Below are 17,149 nucleotides of genomic sequence, written 5' to 3' on the forward strand. Positions count from 1 at the left end.
GGAAGCGGATGTGCAAAGCGAGTGCAATGCAGAGCGAGTGTTATAACGAGCGCGGATAAAGGTCTAGTATAGGCGGATAATGATAACCATTGGAAACACAAAGTGCGCCCAAGTGGTGACTACTACTCTAAGGTAAAACCCAATAGCAAGGGAAGTACAGCAAAGGGGAGTAATAATGATGGTGTAGTAAGTCAGCAACTTTATACTATGGAAATCGCATCGGAAGCGGAAGGGATAGGAGCAATAAGCGCTATGAATACGTAATGACATGTAATAATGCTGCAATGCTTGTTACAAACCACGAGGCAAGGCATATGACGTACCAATGAGGTGGATGGACATAGAGGGACGTTCCTGGATGATAGGCAATGCAGGGCGCTTAAACGCGAGAAAGCGCGCAAGGTGCGCGTGTGGGAATGCTGCGCGTTGTGTGGGAAGTACCGCGCCTATGGCGCGTTTCGTGGGAAAGCTGCGCGTTATGTGTAAAACGACTAGGGGACATGATAGAAGTCGAATATAGTTGATGGTGCGAGTCGTGCATTGAAGGCCAATTGTCATGAGTTGTGAAAAGGTGCGAAATGTGCCTATATGTGCCTGCAGAAACGCGAGTCTCTACAATGGTACACGAAGAAGTTGAAGCTGGGCAGTAACGCTCCACCATACCGCGGCAAGGGTTGTTGAAAAGGCGCACATAAAATGCGTCGCCTTCTGTCCTGACAATATAACCACCACAATATAGAAGGTGTTGTAACAGCAGGTTGTTGTGCAGGTGTATCACTGTCGGCATGGCAGGATTCTTGTCTCACAGTTGGGCTGAACTGCGGATATCTGTGAATACCAAACATACATGCCCTGTGGGCGGTGGCACCTCCATTTCCAAGCGAGCATTGGTCTGGACCAGAGAAACCTTCGCTTGCCAGATACAGCAGAAGGTGCTTCGTCCTTTTGGCGAGTTTTAAAATCAGGCATGAGTGTAGCCAGGGATCCATTCTTCCCGGTGGTGTCGGCAATGCTGTATCTTATTCCATTCACATGTCTATCCGAGAAGCACGAACATGATGTTGGCCAGTCTTTTCGGGATCATTGTGGGTAGAAGGGGCCACAACATTTATCGAATCAGGAATAGGACAATGAAACAACCAAGAAAAATTGGAAGGTACCCACCGCTTTCATTCCCTACGGGTATCTCACAGTTGTGCTGCAGGGAATTCAATTTTTGGTTTCTGAAGATATTGAGGGACTTCAAGTTACAGTTGAAATTGCTGCAGGAGCCATGAAAAAACCATATGTATATGTTCTAAAAGTTATACATACCAATTTGCGAATCTCCAACAATGGCTCATGGCTGTACCTTGAGGAGCAGGGGCTTGCAGTAGAATGCATGTCACGGTGATCTAGATGAAGATTTGGATGACACATTGTTAAGAGTGCATGACCGGTTAGAAGTAGAGGAGCCCATCATCATGTAGGCGTGACGGCATTCTCAAATGCGATGGATAACCTGAGATCGAGATGCCTTTGATGTTTTAGAATTTTGTGTAACTTGAACTTCTGAAGTACCGAGCCCAGGTGTTTACCTCTATTGAATTGTAAAGCTACTGACTAAGCTAAAGAGCTTCGACCTGGGCGTAAAGGACGTTGGTGAGCGCTATCATGCTTACTCCCAACTTACCAACAAATGCATTCTTGGGAGGCACCTCGGATGTTAGCTTTTACCAGATCTCAGCAAGGAACGAGCTCGGGCTTGACGAATTCATGCGTTGGTTAGTAACATTTGGTACCACTAAAGATCGCGTGTATCATTAGCACATATGTAGGAGTAAGTAGTTGATGATAGATATAGGCCGTCAAATTCAGCTTATTCCTGTTCGTCCTTGCCACGAGCTCATCTCTACCAATAGTTCTGAATCTACAGGGACAATTCCGAGTCCCACTACCCCTCACGAAAAAATACCACATGACTGGATGCCATGGTCACTGTATCTTCTGAGCGAGAGATGCGATTATCATTATTCGGACCTTTGTAGTTCATTTTAACGTGATCTTCGTAGTCGATGATGTCTATTGTTCTGGTCCTACGCCTTGAATTTAAACATTAATCAAATCAATAGGTGTCCACAGAAATCACGTGGATGTACGCGACGCGCTTGTGGCTAAATATAACCTCATCATCATTGTTGATTGACCTAGGTGCACGTGCCGAAACGGACCGATATATATATAAGAAGGGATCGCGTTCAGTTTGTGGCTTGCGGACAACACCCATCTTCACTGTCAACTTACCTCAAGTTTCAACCTCACTCACCTTGCAACTTTTCCAATGGCCCGTACCAAGCAGACCGCCCGCAAGTCAACCGGAGGTATATTTTCTCGTATTCATCCTCCAAACCTCATAGCATTAACTGTCTTGAACAGGCAAAGCCCCCCGTAAACAACTCGCATCCAAGGCAGCTCGCAAGACCGCCGCTGTCAGTCGACCCTTCTAAGTCTTTCCACCATGCCTCGCTGACTGGTTCGATCCCTTGACAGGTCCCCGCCGGAGGGTGTCAAGAAGCCTCATCGCTTCCGCCCTGGTACCGTCGCCCTCCGTGAAATCCGTCGTTACCAGAAGTCTACGGAGCTCCTCATCCGCAAGCTCCCATTCCAACGTCTTGTGCGTGAGATCGCACAGGATTTCAAGGTTAGCACCGTCTTTCTTTATCATCCATATATTAACCGAGCCATCCAGACCGATCTCCGCTTCCAATCCTCTGCTGTCATGGCACTCCAGGAAGCCGCTGAGGCTTACCTCGTCTCGTTATTCGAAGATACCAATCTCGCAGCTATTCACGCCAAGCGTGTCACCATCCAACCTAAAGACCTCGCGCTTGCTAGGCGCCTGCGTGGAGAACGATCATAAGTTAGCGACTGAGTAATAATTTTAGAGCGTTGTATTTGTTTTGTAATGGGATTCTGAGCTTCTGTATGAATGATAATTTTCTTTCTTCTGCCCAAAATTATTCCTTTAGATTTCAGACACCTGTGAGAACCATACGGACGATGCAGGCTGGAATACCAGCACATTATGTCGGACGTGCACAACTTCAAGGATTCGAGGGGTTTGCCTGGCCAAAATTAGGCGGTGACCGATCGCCGGCCATTTTTGGGTAATGCGCTTTCGGATGCAGTCTAGAACGTTAACCTGACCATGACCTCCATAGCGAAGCTCGCACGTCAAGCCAATACGCTTTGCACTCGTTCGCGGCCATCGACCTACATCTTCTTATTTTCACATGGCCACCGTCACCAAATCCAAGCATTTGGATTATGTCGCAGGTCGTTTGTGACTCACCAAGACGCTGCATCTTCATTACTTTCTTCCGCGCTTGACCAGAAACAGCGCGGGACGCGTCTGAACCGAGAGGACTCAGTAGGGCCGTTTACGCTTGGAATATCTCAAGGCTCCCTCAAGGGAAAGAAAGTAAAACAGTGGTCCGAGCTGAGCACCGGTGGCAAGGGTGCGCATGAATTCTCATATTTTCTTATAGATCTATCATAATGGACTGTGATTGATCCTATCTATTTTCACAGTGATTCGAACAACGCAGCGCACTTCGAATCTTGCTGTCATTCTTTTGGGTGCCGGGCTTTCTGCCGTGCTCATATATGCCCTTACATCAGAGTTGTTCTCAAGGAACTCGCCTACCGTCCTTTTAATGATGCCTGCGACCGCATTAATTCATCTCCTCGGGTATGTCATGAAATCTTACGAGTTTGGGTTCAAAACAATATCGATTTTGCTATGTACAGGTTGCAAAATACCTGCGAGCACCTCTTATATTCCACAATAATCCACCCTCCTCCACACGACCGAGGCACAGGCATAGGCACGTTTCATCCCAAGTCGCTGTAGATTCTTCAGGGCGAGAACACATGCTCCTAAACTTCTACGTACAAGGGTCGTCTTCCGCTAAATCAGCTCAGCAAGCCGATGAAGAAGCAGGCCCTTCATACATTGAGTCTCTGAGTTCCCTGACTCTAGATGAAACCATAGCGCTTGCGAAGGAGAAGCTGGAGTCGATCGGGCAATCTGCAAAACGTGCATTTAGATACTTGAGTGGCGATGTCGCTCCATCGCCCGCACCTCACCCACAACTGTCAACTAATGACAGCCAGGAGAACGAAAGAAAACAGGAGAAGGGCATGTGGAGCTTTGCTGGACTGTTCTCAGGATTGAAGGGACGCAGAAGCGTAGCTGAGGGTGGAGGAGACTCAGGGCGTTTCATGGACAGAAGGAGAGGTCCATGCTGATCTTGTCCGGGTATGTAATTCTCCGAAGGATATTTCGCAAATACTCATATGAAACACAGAACGACGAGGGCTACTTCGTCTTCCGGTATCTCCTGATTGACCTTCCAAGTATGTCACTTTGTTGATTCCTATTATCTTCCGCTAACACCAACGTTTCAATCTTAGATTCAGAAACCCGGAACCCAGTGAGGGTATTCATTGAACGAGCACCAGGTGTACGGGAGAATGAGCCCATCATGCGATTCACTTCGGCATAGATCACTGCACCCCAATACCTAATTCGAAGGTAAGGGAGAAGGTCGTAGGTACAGCTGAGACTCTGCTTGCCATGTACATCTGTATTATATGGTACATATGGACATTCAACCCCTAGCAATGCGAGTAATGTAGCAAAGCATACGCTCTCTACTCGCCGAAAAGCTTCTGGACGCGTTTCAATACAGAATCTTTTGAAGGGTCTGCATTGCATGTTAGTACAGGGCACATGGAGACTGTAGGCGTGTCCGGTGCTCACCGTATGGATGGTCCTTGGAAGGTATCTCGAGCAACGTAGGGAATGCTTCTTGATAGCGGTCCACTGTCGGTCGTATCTTCTCTGCTATCTAAGAGTACGCGTCATATTGAGGTCAAAGATACAATTGAAGGGAGGTTTGATCTCACATGCTGGTTAATGAGGATGATTGCGATGTCCTTCCGTTGGGTAAACTCCTGGAACGCAGCTTCGATTGCGGATATTTGTGTTTCTGGACTCATCCGTGAGTATGAAATGACGTGGAATACGCCAAAGACCTTACTAGAGTCTACAACGAGGAAGTTCTTCCTCTGGTGCTCGTTGATGTGGCCGATGCCTGCAAGAAGCAGTCCCGTTATCGAGTCCTGCCAACGCGAGTCCAGTTCTGAGCGATGCTAACTAGGAAGGGAGAACGTACCTCATCCCCTATGACAGCTATGAGATTTCTGTCCTTGAAGGCCGTGGTCGATGTCCATTGGTGCTCTTCGGTGAACCAAGAAAGGAAACGAGTCGGGGTCGCTACTTTCGCTGACAAACACAGTCCCGACGATCCTAGTAAGTCTCCCCTAGTCACTGGTTCCACGAACAAGCGTTTTTCAATAATCTACCATGGCGATGGACATCTTCAACCGCCCGCCTTCGATCTCAGAGGACACAATTCAGTACACCCTTTATCCCCCTCCGGCACTAGCAGAAAAATCATCTACAACGACACTCGCAGCATGCGTACAAGCATATGTCTCCGAGCTTTTGCCAAATTTTCTCTGGCACAGAGACTCTTTCGAGGTCAAAGTCGCGAAAGACATCGATTCTGCCGCAGCTAGGGATAACAAGTGGATGCTTGAAGGGCGTATGCGCGTCGGAGACTCCATCGATGACGAGTGGTGCGTTGTCTGGATCCTACGGGAGATCAGCAAGAAGTGGGATTTTGCTATCAGGTCCGATTTTGATCTCAGTGCGATTTATCTCGGGACTAACAGCGCGTATTAGCGTGATGGATTCTGACGGGGAGTTTCTCCTCATCGAGGCGGCCGAAGCCCTGCCTTCATGGGTCAAACCGTCCAACTCCGAGAATAGGGTGCGCCCTCTTCCCGTGCTTTAGATGGTAAGACAGTTTACTGAATTTGTCCTTGGTGCTCTTACATTGTAGGTCTGGATATACAGTGGCATTTTGCACCTCATACCTCTCCAACACATATCTGCTCCCAGTAAACCAAAACGAAGACGCAAATTCCCTGGGTCTAAAGACAGTGATGACGAAGGTGACATTGTTGGCGATGACCTTGACGAATATTTAGCCATCGATGACGCACTGAAGCTGGTCCGCGATGCGACTGTCGAAACGCGTGCACCCCGTACAGTTGAGAATACGGTATGGCAGCGTACTTCTGGGTAGGCATATCTTTTAGTGTACGTGACGAGCTATTGATCCTCGGGAAAGCTATCCTGCAGCAACCAAAAGCCACGTGCATACCACCAAAGCGTATCTTCCGCTCGACATTGCTCGCGCTTTATCCGTCGACCCTTCATTGGTACAAAAGCCTGTCGAGACATTCTACACGCGTGATGCCGTCCAACTACGAGTCAGTATATTTGACTCTCCGCGACATCGTTCTGATGATTATTCTGCAGGCTGCCCATCGCATGACGCGGTTTCCTCCTCACTCTGTTGTGCTTACCACAGTCAAGTTGACAAGACCAGCTTATGCCCAACTTGTTGGGCAAAAATTCTTCCCTCCAAAAATATTCGGTTGTTTTAAGGAGCGCGAGGGCAAGTAACGTCTGGCGTTGGAGAGACACAGGTATGAAGCTGGCAAGTCAAGACATTCGTCATTCTGGAATATGTTCGTTGACAAAGACACCGTGACAGGCTTGCGGTTTCGAAATGATCTACCAAGAGTCGAAGAGTCGTACTGACATCACAAGTAAGACCAGTGAGGTGCTCGAGTCATCGGTATGTATGCCTGACTTAGTCCTCCGTCGTCATACTAACCGTGTGGCCTTAGGCGGAAGCACGTAAAGAAGCACTTCGCCGATCATCCGACTATAAAGCCTATATCACGAATCTGGTTTCAACCGGCTACTTCCGGGGTGAAGTTGAAGACTCGCAGCTTTGGAATGAACTGGAAAACAAAGCCGCTGATGCATTCATTCAGGTTCGACAAGAGGAGTAAGTCGTTCATTTTCACTTTTGGCCTTGATGCTGATGTCTTGCCAGCGACGCTACTCGTCCTTCATTCGCAGCGCTGTTCAATTCAGCGTTGTCTGCCGCCCCGGAATACCTTGCCGAGATGCCTGATGAGATTGAAGACTCGGATGGCTGGATGAACGTGGATGCAGCCAACTTTGATGACATGCTGGAGCGGACGCGTTCCCAACCGCAGACTCAAGAGATGGATATTGATTCCACAGGTGATGAGGCAGAGGAAAGGGTAGCCAAGGAACAAGCAAACAAATTGCAGGACCTTGCAGCCAAGGTGCAGAAGTTTGTCGAAGGAGAAGGTGATGTAGAGGGTGCCAGGTTTGAAGAGTAAGTATCCATACACCGGAGCCTTTCAGAAACTAAATCTTCTGTTTCTAGTGAGGCTTTCTCAGGCGATGAAGGCGACGAGGATGATGCAGACGAAGAAGATGAAGAGAATTTCAGTGACGAGAAATTCTCGGACTCAGACGATGAGGATGAGCCAGTTGCAGACGAAGCTGCACGCCAAGAAGCGATGGCGAAGCTTGTGCCTGCCCTTTCTGAGGCCGAGTATGGACAGATGCCCGCTTCATTTAACACTCAGCGTGTCTCCAAAGTTACTATTGAGACTGAAACAGTCGAGGAGACCGATCCAGTTAAAACACAATTTTCGGCCGCCGAACCCGCTTTAGAAATTACGTCGCCAGCTCGCACTCGGTCTATACGACCACCCATCCTAACCGCGCGACGAGTACGAGGGTGTCGATTCTGATGATGAATCATCTAACTCTGATCCACTCGCTGGTGGAGATGAAGAAGATATCGAGTCAGAGGAAGACCGCCCGCAGGTCGTCGGCGATGTTGAAGTTAACATGGACGAGGAAGAAGCAGAGTTCCTGGAGTTTTCAAGGCAGGCTTTGGGAATATCTGACCAACAGTGGGGAGACATTATCAAGGATAGGAAAGGACGAGGAGGTGATTACTAATTGACCTGCGGAAGATCTTGTTAATCAACATTTTTACAGCCTTTGTTCCCACTAGCATCACGGCGGAGAACACAACATCTACCTCAACAAGATCATCGAACAATAAATCTGATTCTTCCGCGCCTCCAGCACAGGGTCGGCAACCTGTCCCTGGCCCGAGACCGAATGTGAATCCGAATCTGGATTCCTTTGAAGCTGTCATGCAAGCTATGGATGCCGAACTGAACCAGTCTCGCCAGACAGCACAGAAGAAGAAGAGAGGGAAGGACAAGGTTCCGACCCTCCCCACAGGCGACCCTGAAATGTCCCCCGGCAAAGGCAAATCTAAATCGAAGTTAATAGATGAAGACGGTGAGGAGGACCTAGACATCGAAGCTCAAATGGAGGCCGAGCTCAAAGCCGTGCTCGAATACGGAGATGGAGATATGGAGGAACCTGACTCTGGCGAAGAAGAGGTGCCGATGGACTACAACCTAATCAAGAATTTCTTGGAAAGTTTTAAGAGCCAAGCGGGTCTTTCTGGACCTGTGGGAAACCTTGCGGGTCGCTTGCAGCCAGGATGGACATTTCCAAGGGATGATTCATGATTTGCTGCACCACCTACACGCGGACTGTTGGGAACTGAGGCACAGGAAAATCTATGGAAATGTCAATGGTGTCTTACAGCAGTTGTAACGGCGACAGAGCGGCTTGAAAGAAATGGGTGCATGTCTGTTCTTTGTACTTTGTACATGTGTGAACTAACACTATCAGTGACTAGCAAGCTACTTAACCACTTTCAGATTCCAACGTTAAACAAGCCTCGCAGCCTGCTTCTGCGCCCATCAAGAAAACGTCAAAAGCTCGTCCTAGTCGCTACTTGATCCTTCTCATTGGAACCTGTAGGATCCAGTGATTCACCCAAATTCACTCAAATTCACGGTAAATTAGCGTTATAACGTTAATCGACAGCCTTGTAAATTTACGGTAATTGACACTGGTAAATCTGAGATCTCAGAGAGGCCTCTCAGAGGGCACATTGTGAATTTACGCTGTGAATGTCAAAATTAGCTGCACACTACTTATGTAAGTGACTACTGTGTAGGTAGCTGCGCAATACTAGGTTACCCGGTACTACTACTAAATAGTACTAGCAATCAAACTATTAACTGGAAGTTGGCGTGGACCGTCGCATTACTGTTTTTCTGCTGTACTCTACAACAGTCACCATGATTCATGCCGTGTTCATCTGTTAGAGAGATCTCTAGCCATGTCGTTCTGCACTGACATCATGTTCTGCTTTGCAGTCAACACATCCGGCATTCCAAGGCTGACCAAGTTTTACACGCCCCTCCACCAATCTTCTCAGACATTGATACAGAAGATATTCTCTCTCATATCCATCCGGCCTGCGGGACTCTGCAACTTTCTAGATGCACCGGAGCTCGAAGCGTTTCTTGGCCCCAAGGATGGCTCGGACGAGAGATGGCGCGTTGTCTACCGAAATTACGCCACTTTGTATTTTGTCTTTGTCGTCGATGGTGCAGAAAGCGAACTGGGCATACTAGACTTGATACAGGTGAATGTCGCCTCAGTAGCCGTGCTCACGTTGTGATAAACTATTCTAGGTGTTTGTGGAAGGGCTCGATCGGCACTTTGAAAATGTCTGTGAACTGGACCTAGTGTTTCATTTCGATGAAGTAAGTTACATGGGCTTCATACGAAAGCCCTCTGATGAGCGATGTTGCGAATGCGCAGGCGCATCACATTCTTGCAGAAATCATACAAGGCGGTCTTGTCTTGGAGACCAATGGAGATGAAATCAGCAACTCAGGTCCGTATAACTTTTCCAGCTCCTCTCATCCGTTACGACGGTCATGTGTTTTCAAGCTTGACGTTTATATTTGGAACGATCATGCATAAAGATAGTATTTCCTCCTGATATTAACGAATCCCTGGTAGTGAAACTAGCTTCGAAGGCCAGAAGGAACTCATTTGCATCGGCAAATCCTTTATCTCTAGGCAGCGGAGCCGGGGGTCCGCGAAGCGGATCTCTGCAGACTCCACTGGGGTGGTTGACTGATAGGCTGGCAGGTGTCGCCACTCGATGAATTGATGAGCTGCTAGGAACAAATTTCACGTGTAGCGGGGCAATGTTAGGTTTAAACTTTACAGTGTTAAATAAAGATTGTAGGTTTCCAGAACACCTAATTCAACTACAACGCCGATTGTAGCTCCAGGTCCTAATCTGTCCTATTCTTGCATCGGCAGTAAGATATCCATGATATGATGATACAAGATAACACTTGGTGGTAATGAAGTCCGCAGACTTGTGGGAAGGATGATATTCTACGCCATCACTCACGACAAACGCCAGTCACCTGCATGGGGATGTGATACATAGAGGTTGGAGCCTTGGAGGCCATTAACTTGCTCCGGGAACCAACAAAGTACCTAATTTATGATATAACATCCACTTATAAACGCGCGAGCAATAACACCAATTTCGGTTGACACGTACGCTTTTTCTTCTTTTTACCCGCACCAGGCGCACCCTTTGGTGGAAGTGTGTCTTGGGTTGTGGGACCACTGGCTGGGGTCGCCGCTCTGGTCACTGTAGGTGCAGGTGTAGCTGAGGAGCGTATCCCTAGGGACTCGGGGGGAACACTCTCCCCATCTCTGACAGAAGCAGAGGAAGAAAAGGAAAGTTTTGAGTGTAACGCAGTAGACCTCATTGCGTTATACATCAACATGTTGTTCTGTTGCTTTTTTGGTCCGCTGGCCGTTATGGGTTTCTGACTTTCCGACTGTGACGGAGAGATCTCTGTCTCGCCTACAGCAGTCGTGGAATCCTCTGCACCCCATTTCTTGCTAGTATCATCAGACATGACTTGCTCCGTAATTGGCCAGATAAATCCCGTGCGAGGGGTGTAGTCAGGTCGGTTGATGCGAAGTATATCTAAAGAGGACTGCAAAGCGTATAGGGAAGTAAGCTACCAGAAAATCAGTCGAAATGAATCTAGTATAGGAGTGGGAAAATACCAAACGGTTGGAGAGAACACCGTAGACGTCTGGAGACCGATAGATCCGGTTGTTCATGATAAAATAAGCAGCAAGAGGGCGAACTATTATAGTTCCATGCTCAAATTTGGGAGCTACCGAGCAAAATCCAACGTACCTTCTTCAGGGGATGACCGCTCTCTTTTGTGAATAATAAATAGCGAAGGTGGCTGCGCATGCACAAGAGTAAACTCGATGCCGGTGAAACGTCTATAAATTATGTGACAAGATATGCAAAAGGAGCTTTGAATATCAATGAAACTCACTTAAGTTCTTCCGATTCGTTTAATATGGGTACGCCCGTGTGCATAGTCTGCATGCGCAAAACCTGATTATTGCTCTGCTTGTCATAAAACATCGACGTAGCAAAATAATCAAACACGTTCTCCGAAGTGAGAGGACCATTCGCCTGATTTGTTCACTCGTGAGCATGGGAAGCATATTGACACCTTTGTGGCGTTCGAATCGAATACCTGGATCCATTCGTGCCAGATGAAAAATCTATGACTGTAATCGTCTGAGGGATGAAGGTCGTTGAAATCCATCACAACCTGTGAGTTGAGTGCAATAGAGAGAAGGTTTTTGTCCAGGGGCGCGTTACTTGTTCTCAATCAGTCGGTAACGTTGACTCGGATGGCGTTAGCCCAAGTTTGACCAGGAGCGTGAGAAACGGGAACAAAACTGCCAGATATTCTATAGAGGGGTTATTAAATCACAACTTCGGACAGGTTCGGACAGTCACACAATGTCACATCAGCCGAAAACAAGCTCTGCTCAGTATCAGCGCCGTTCACCATTTAAGTGCACGGGCCTCGTAGCGTTCATTATTCTAACTAAAAGTTAAACAATTGAAAAGGTTTTATTGAATGTGCATTATGAACTGGTACAAAATCATGAGGGGCTGTAGGAACTATTTAAATGGCTAGGATAGTATGGTACAAAAGAAGGTGTGTCTTGGTCAGTGAAGCAATTGCGTCCATTTCGATAGCGAGTTCGAGAGCTTGCGCGACAGTGAGAAAATCGACCTTGAGCCTGTACGAGGAGAGTGGAGTGTCGAAATCTTTTGTGACTGCATTTTGGTTGATCTTCACTGTCCAAGCATCATTCTCAGCTTTCTTCTGCGCCTGTTTTGCCGCATCTGCCTGCTCTTTCTCCTTTCAGGCAAGATCTGAAACTCCGCTACGGCAGACTCGGCTCAATTGTGACAAGCGGACATAATGCATGATGTTTGCGCCTGAACAAGGATCTCGATCATTTCTCGACATAAGTGTACAATGATATGTGATTGGACAAAATATGATTTGAAGCAGAGTTGAGTGAGATATTGCAAAAGTGTCCGAACCGGTGGTTGGCATACGTCGAAAACGCTGGCCTCGCGCTATGGTATCATTTAGACCCTTTTGCCACAGAGCCGCAGTCTCCGCGTTTATGGGGGCCTCGATCGAAGTCGATGATACGGGAATGGACGCTGAAGTGAACAAGGCGGAGATTCCGGACAAATACCGCCTGTAATCACGAAGCTCAAACTCCTTCCACGGCATGATGAACGACAAGACATCAATCCAGAGCTCTGAAGCGACGCTCCAGTCTCCATAGGATCGTACGCGATGAGTGGTAGTTAGTTGGGAGAAGATTATTTCAAATCCTTTTCCGAGCTCTTGAATCTGTTTAGGATCGATGGTAGTGTAGTAATCTCCCGATAAGATTTTCTCAAGGTCTGGAGCTCTTCCCCCGAAAAGGAGGGTCCATTGGGAGGACGGGAAGTTAGGACATCCTGGGGTACTAGTGACTTGGCACTGATAGTACTTGGGGTCCTCCGTCCACTCTTCATAGCAATCGAGGCCCGAGGGTAAGCTGATCTGCCTTCCGTATGGAGACAAATCGATACTCCTTCGGCTGGAGCCAGGGATAGAATTGGAGACGTTCTGGTGTGAGTTTACGCTGCTTTCCTCACAATACATAGTCTCCTTCATTTCCTGCAAACTCACTTTCTGCCTCTTCGGAATTACTATGTCGACGCAATCTTTCACGCAATGTCTTCTCTTTCTCAATAGGCTCGGTACCGGTCGCTTCTGCGACCGATAACGAGACCAGTCAATCTTTACCTACTCAGTTACTTCATCGCGCGATATTCTTAGTCACCTTTCCTTCGATAGATTGCATGTCTAAAACGTGCGTCGGGAACGGCGGACTGGATGGAGGCAAGCCTCACACCGGGGCATTCATTAATCTAGAAGTGCGGGGGGGCACAGGGGCCCCCATAACTAGATAGTACTGTCTACATAGAGTCATACTCTCAAAGACAAAAATTTGGATTTTTTTTAATAAAATAGGCTCAGTTTCAACACCTCTGGGTTCTGGAACAGAATCTTCCGCTCGAACTCGTTCTGACGGGAGTTGATCATCGTCATGGGCATGATCGAGAAGTTCGAGATAGTGGAGGAAGCCTGGTTTGAAATCGAGTTGTGTAAGGGTTTCAGATTCTCCGATACATGCTTGGAGGACTGTCTGAATTTCGAGGAGTGCATCTCCCTTGGAATTTTTATCTTTACTTCAGAGTGGGGTCCTTTGGGGTTAGTAGACCCTATGTTGGACATAGTCTCGTCATAAGCTTTCTGTTGTATGGGGTGGGGGAAATATACTTGGGTGTTGTAATTCGAACTTGTACTCCGTCACATCTTGGAAGAACTTCCGTTTCGATAGTCCTCAACAAGCTTAAGGCATCGGTTAATGGTTCCCCGGTCAAATTCCCCATAGTTGAGATTAGAGGGGTCAGAGGACGAAACGGTTTGAGTCGTTAATTCTCCATGATTAGACATGAGAAGTATTGGATGATTATAGATTGCTAGTGAGACGAATAAATCGAGTGAGAAGAGAAACGATAAAGCAAACCAACAGCGTACCTAGCGAGACGAGTAAATCGAAGAGAGAGAAGCAAGGACCCTAATCTCACTGGATCTCGCCAGGTATAGGATTGCTAAGCTCCACTAGTAAAGGAGGTGGCAACGAGGACTGCGCAATCGCCACAGGTGGCAAATGAACAGGCCTGTAAACTCGATAGATATCGTTTCAAACCGGATAGCCATTTTTTCACTGGCAGGAGCCGAAGAATTGCGACGTGAACACCTCACACAGATAAGCAAGAAGAACATACCTCATTCGAGGTGACCCGTGTCAATACTCCCTGCCAAGCTCCGTACTTAGCTCACAAAGACCGACCTTAATCACAACCACGGGACTGGGTTGATGTGGTGGCATTTGATGACCTCCTTTCAGCAGGCTTCGCAACCATTACCACACCCATTCCTGGTGCTGTTCCATTGACAACACGAGTAACAATCGACATGTATTCCACCCTGAAATGAGACGTCAATAGTACACTGTAGAGGTTTGCGATATCGTCGCGGAGTTTGAAGGCGACTTCTACGAGGGGACCCTTCTAGTCATCAATCAAGAACTGACATGCGGACTTACAAAGATTGTCGTTTGACAGCGGCGTAGACGTTTAGAACTGAAACTAGAACAGTACAAACGCTGCAACAAGTCATAAACCTGGACCTGGAGAAAAATAAGCACTGTGGCAGCGGAGCGTTGATCCTGCGGGAGCAATTTATGTTATGTGCGCTTTATCTGATACACCCGAAAATAGCCCTACATCAAACCTAAAGGAAGACTTCATCATTGGTCCTTTAAATCGCGTCAAAATCATGGTATACCACCCATCTTCTCTCAGCCATTTCCCAAGGAAGCTTTGGGATGCATTCAAGCTTTTCATCACAGTCCTTGCATGATGATTCCTCTGCACAGACTCCCCAACCTCTGGCACGTAATCAGACGTCCGTAGTCAGTTCTGCGTTCAACACTGTGCTGCACCACTTCAAAAAACATGTAGGCGTCGGTATCATATGCGCAGTGGGCTATTTCGATCCGTACGCCATATAACCGCTTGCGATCTATACATTATATATATCTGATTTTTATCAAGCGGAAATTGGACCGTCGATATTCAAGCAGGTACTACCTTTGGATATCGACCCATGCTATTCATCATTCTTCTCGCCGGAATCATTGCAATTATTTATCAGGCACGTCGTCGATATATATCTAATGTTATTTACGCAACCTCTAATGCCACCACATCACAGGTGTTGGCAGCTAGACTCGGCTGCGTAACTGGTCTAGGTGAAATATTTTACATCTCATCACTGTGCCTTCTTATACGACGTTGCTAGATTTGGCTTATCACTGTAGACTTCTTTTTCATGACCATCCAAAACACCCACGGTTGGTCCGGCGACTTGTGCTGTATCCTCTCTATGCACTGTGCGAAATAGCCATCATCAGCACGGACCTTGCAGAATTACTTGGTTCGGCAATCGGTATCTGCTTGCTTTTTCCACAGCTCCCCATGTGGTCTGCCGTGCTCATTACCGGTATCGACGTTTTCGTCTTCCTCATCATAGGCGACCCCTCGCGAACAGGACGTCCAGTGCGGCTTTTTGAGTTGGTGATCATAATATTGGTTTGTGCTGATAGTAACAGAAAACCAACTGGTCGCTGATTCAAATTTTAGGTTGCAGTTGTCTTCATATGTTTCATCTTGCTACTAGTCAAGGTTCACCCAAATTGGCCACAAGTGTTTTTGGGCTTTGTGCCATCCTCGGGTCTTCTTCAGACAAACCCTAACGCAGTCTATACAGGTATGACCCACGCTTCACAGTAGCCAAATTACTAACAAAATAGTATAGCTATTGGAATCATCGGTGCCACTGTCATGCCCCATGGGCTGTTTCTGGGCTCGAATCTTGCAACCCAAGATCGTGTTTCACAATCGGCCCAGCCACTTCCGACACCTGCAGACGTAAGGCGGCCGTCATTCTTCCAAAGACTTGAGCGGTTTTGGAGGAGCATTATATACTTTTCACGATCAGAACATAATAACGGGAAAGACTATACCTCCCGACACGGGTTTCGTCAGAACAACTCAATAGAATTCATTCGCGCTCATCTTGGCTACGGAACTGTCGATCTCATACTCAGTCTATTTGGACTTGCGGTGCCGATCAACTCGGCGTACGTCCCTCCTTCCCTGTTGCTTTCATCACTTGACGTAGAAGGTCCAGGATATTGGTTTTGGCCGCTGCTATGTTCTATGCGTCCGACAGCAACGACTCAATCGGACTGGTCACCATGCATACCTTGATAATACAAAGTCTTGGGGCACGTAAGCGGAGATGCTCATATTGCGACAATACTAGACTCACTATTAAATAGCCGCGGCCTTAATGTTTGCACTCGCCCTCATCTGTTCAGGCCAAACTGCCAGTGTTACGGCAACGCTTGCGGGCCAAATTGTCTCCGAAGGGTTCATATCGTGGAACGTCTCTGTATGCATCATTCATTTTGATAGCTTCATCTTCGCCTTAACGCCTGTTCTTCACAGCCATTTGTCCGCCGTCTTCTCACACGCCTGATTAGTCTAATACCCTCTATTGTCGTTGCTGTTGCATCTGGAGGGGCAGGGGTTAACGCTCTCCTCATTGCATCACAAGTCGTTCTGTCCGTCGTCCTCCCCTTCGTCGCATTCCCCCTCATCTACCTCACGTCGTCAAAAACGGTGATGTCTGTTAGAACGCCGAAAGTGATCCAAGAAAAACACATCGATACCCTGCCGATACCTTCCACGCATGCAGTATCCCTTGTTTCTGACGCACTGTCTGCCCGCCAGCCGCCCTTACCTGTGACCACTGGCATTTCTGTTGTTGAACGAAACATTGACTCGGAAAGTCAAGATAATCCGATCAAACATTCGTCAACACAGCCATGCGAAACACAGGAATACGACGTTGTCGACTTTAGTAATGGATATATCGTCACAGCCTTAGCATGGGTCATCTGGGTGGTGATAGTGATGGCCAACGTTTATGCTATTGCCATGCTTGCAATGGGAGATACAGGACAGTGAAGAAGAATTCATTCAAACAATATTTGTTGTACTTGTGTTGTATATAGATTTTACAACTTAGAGTACAACCGAGGTATATCAGAACTTGTATGATTATGCTTGCCTGTTGTCGAACTCCCATAAATCATTGACTTCAAGTTGAGAACGGCACAGAATTAATAATCCTGCGGAAATGA

The 17,149-nt window shown here is 47.4% G+C and overlaps 8 protein-coding genes across 8 annotated transcripts; 5 read left to right on the top strand and 3 right to left on the bottom strand.

Annotated features, from left to right (window-relative positions):
• Positions 1 to 2,198: 2,198 nt before the first annotated feature.
• Positions 2,199 to 2,996, top strand: DFJ58DRAFT_825843 (histone-fold-containing protein). The gene is made up of 4 exons (XM_041392182.1): positions 2,199 to 2,360; positions 2,416 to 2,468; positions 2,543 to 2,680; positions 2,729 to 2,996. Exons 1-4 carry the CDS (start codon positions 2,321 to 2,323, stop codon positions 2,897 to 2,899), a joined length of 402 nt encoding a protein of 133 aa, XP_041235141.1. The 5' UTR covers positions 2,199 to 2,320; the 3' UTR covers positions 2,900 to 2,996.
• A 68-nt stretch (positions 2,997 to 3,064) lies between these two features.
• On the top strand, positions 3,065 to 4,547 carry DFJ58DRAFT_719715 (uncharacterized protein; the record flags this gene model as incomplete). Its single annotated transcript, XM_041384671.1, has 7 exons — positions 3,065 to 3,098; positions 3,297 to 3,497; positions 3,571 to 3,686; positions 3,790 to 4,230; positions 4,256 to 4,300; positions 4,350 to 4,398; positions 4,456 to 4,547. 7 exons carry the CDS (start codon positions 3,065 to 3,067, stop codon positions 4,545 to 4,547), a joined length of 978 nt encoding a protein of 325 aa, XP_041235142.1.
• Positions 4,548 to 4,695: 148 nt separating this feature from the next.
• DFJ58DRAFT_671918 (ATPase, V1 complex, subunit F) lies at positions 4,696 to 5,270 on the bottom strand (the record flags this gene model as incomplete). Its single annotated transcript, XM_041383000.1, has 5 exons — positions 4,696 to 4,748; positions 4,805 to 4,892; positions 4,951 to 5,033; positions 5,085 to 5,166; positions 5,220 to 5,270. Coding segments are annotated over 5 exons (357 nt in total), but the record flags the coding sequence as incomplete, so codon positions are not given.
• A 140-nt stretch (positions 5,271 to 5,410) lies between these two features.
• DFJ58DRAFT_719717 (SGT1-domain-containing protein) lies at positions 5,411 to 8,556 on the top strand (the record flags this gene model as incomplete). The annotated part of the gene is given in 13 exon segments (XM_041384672.1): positions 5,411 to 5,739; positions 5,792 to 5,879; positions 5,952 to 6,193; positions 6,243 to 6,384; positions 6,434 to 6,576; positions 6,596 to 6,614; positions 6,672 to 6,755; positions 6,808 to 6,971; positions 7,020 to 7,331; positions 7,353 to 7,381; positions 7,406 to 7,744; positions 7,794 to 7,958; positions 8,009 to 8,556. The coding sequence occupies 13 exon segments, from the start codon at positions 5,411 to 5,413 to the stop codon at positions 8,554 to 8,556; spliced, it is 2,604 nt and encodes an 867-aa protein (XP_041235144.1).
• A 621-nt stretch (positions 8,557 to 9,177) lies between these two features.
• On the top strand, positions 9,178 to 10,059 carry DFJ58DRAFT_719718 (clathrin adaptor complex small chain-domain-containing protein; the record flags this gene model as incomplete). Its single annotated transcript, XM_041384673.1, has 5 exons — positions 9,178 to 9,199; positions 9,256 to 9,527; positions 9,577 to 9,648; positions 9,707 to 9,782; positions 9,911 to 10,059. The coding sequence occupies 5 exons, from the start codon at positions 9,178 to 9,180 to the stop codon at positions 10,057 to 10,059; spliced, it is 591 nt and encodes a 196-aa protein (XP_041235145.1).
• On the bottom strand, positions 9,969 to 11,681 carry DFJ58DRAFT_289715 (MED6-domain-containing protein). Its single transcript, XM_041379690.1, has 6 exons — positions 11,482 to 11,681; positions 11,275 to 11,417; positions 11,127 to 11,218; positions 10,991 to 11,073; positions 10,470 to 10,941; positions 9,969 to 10,402 (listed from the first exon to the last, which is right to left on the bottom strand). The coding sequence occupies exons 1-6, from the start codon at positions 11,551 to 11,553 to the stop codon at positions 10,374 to 10,376; spliced, it is 891 nt and encodes a 296-aa protein (XP_041235146.1). The 5' UTR covers positions 11,554 to 11,681; the 3' UTR covers positions 9,969 to 10,373.
• A 188-nt stretch (positions 11,682 to 11,869) lies between these two features.
• Positions 11,870 to 13,194, bottom strand: DFJ58DRAFT_875780 (uncharacterized protein). The gene is made up of 2 exons (XM_041394430.1): positions 12,366 to 13,194; positions 11,870 to 12,155 (listed from the first exon to the last, which is right to left on the bottom strand). Exons 1-2 carry the CDS (start codon positions 12,979 to 12,981, stop codon positions 11,923 to 11,925), a joined length of 849 nt encoding a protein of 282 aa, XP_041235147.1. The 5' UTR covers positions 12,982 to 13,194; the 3' UTR covers positions 11,870 to 11,922.
• Positions 13,195 to 14,677: 1,483 nt separating this feature from the next.
• On the top strand, positions 14,678 to 17,085 carry DFJ58DRAFT_692199 (natural resistance-associated macrophage protein-domain-containing protein). Its single transcript, XM_041383404.1, has 9 exons — positions 14,678 to 14,937; positions 14,994 to 15,093; positions 15,154 to 15,190; positions 15,241 to 15,530; positions 15,582 to 15,708; positions 15,757 to 16,081; positions 16,132 to 16,232; positions 16,283 to 16,395; positions 16,452 to 17,085. The coding sequence occupies exons 1-9, from the start codon at positions 14,765 to 14,767 to the stop codon at positions 16,971 to 16,973; spliced, it is 1,788 nt and encodes a 595-aa protein (XP_041235148.1). The 5' UTR covers positions 14,678 to 14,764; the 3' UTR covers positions 16,974 to 17,085.
• Positions 17,086 to 17,149: the final 64 nt, after the last annotated feature.

Source organism: Suillus subalutaceus, assembly GCF_016647625.1.
Source record: "Suillus subalutaceus strain FC151 chromosome Unknown DFJ58scaffold_354, whole genome shotgun sequence".
NCBI lineage: Eukaryota > Fungi > Basidiomycota > Agaricomycetes > Boletales > Suillaceae > Suillus > Suillus subalutaceus.

What these genes read in the sequence shown, in the direction of transcription:
- DFJ58DRAFT_825843 (XM_041392182.1), top strand. Translation starts at nt 2,321, where the DNA reads ATGGCCCGTACCAAGCAGACCGCCCGCAAGTCAACCGGAG. An exon ending in CGCCCGCAAGTCAACCGGAG is followed by an intron (nt 2,361 to 2,415) that starts GTATATTTTCTC and finishes TGTCTTGAACAG; the next exon opens with GCAAAGCCCCCCGTAAACAA. An exon ending in AGATCGCACAGGATTTCAAG is followed by an intron (nt 2,681 to 2,728) that starts GTTAGCACCGTC and finishes CGAGCCATCCAG; the next exon opens with ACCGATCTCCGCTTCCAATC.
- DFJ58DRAFT_289715 (XM_041379690.1), bottom strand. Translation starts at nt 11,553, where the DNA reads ATGGATTTCAACGACCTTCATCCCTCAGACGATTACAGTCATAGATTT. An exon ending in AACGAATCGGAAGAACTTAA is followed by an intron (nt 11,219 to 11,274) that starts GTGAGTTTCATT and finishes CATAATTTATAG; the next exon opens with ACGTTTCACCGGCATCGAGT. An exon ending in GTGTTCTCTCCAACCGTTTG is followed by an intron (nt 10,942 to 10,990) that starts GTATTTTCCCAC and finishes ATTTTCTGGTAG; the next exon opens with CTTACTTCCCTATACGCTTT.
- DFJ58DRAFT_875780 (XM_041394430.1), bottom strand. Translation starts at nt 12,981, where the DNA reads ATGAAGGAGACTATGTATTGTGAGGAAAGCAGCGTAAACTCACACCAG. An exon ending in GCGAGGCCAGCGTTTTCGAC is followed by an intron (nt 12,156 to 12,365) that starts GTATGCCAACCA and finishes GAAAGGAGAAAG; the next exon opens with AGCAGGCAGATGCGGCAAAA.
- DFJ58DRAFT_692199 (XM_041383404.1), top strand. Translation starts at nt 14,765, where the DNA reads ATGCATTCAAGCTTTTCATCACAGTCCTTGCATGATGATTCCTCTGCA. An exon ending in AGTTGGTGATCATAATATTG is followed by an intron (nt 15,531 to 15,581) that starts GTTTGTGCTGAT and finishes TTCAAATTTTAG; the next exon opens with GTTGCAGTTGTCTTCATATG. An exon ending in CCCTAACGCAGTCTATACAG is followed by an intron (nt 15,709 to 15,756) that starts GTATGACCCACG and finishes AAAATAGTATAG; the next exon opens with CTATTGGAATCATCGGTGCC.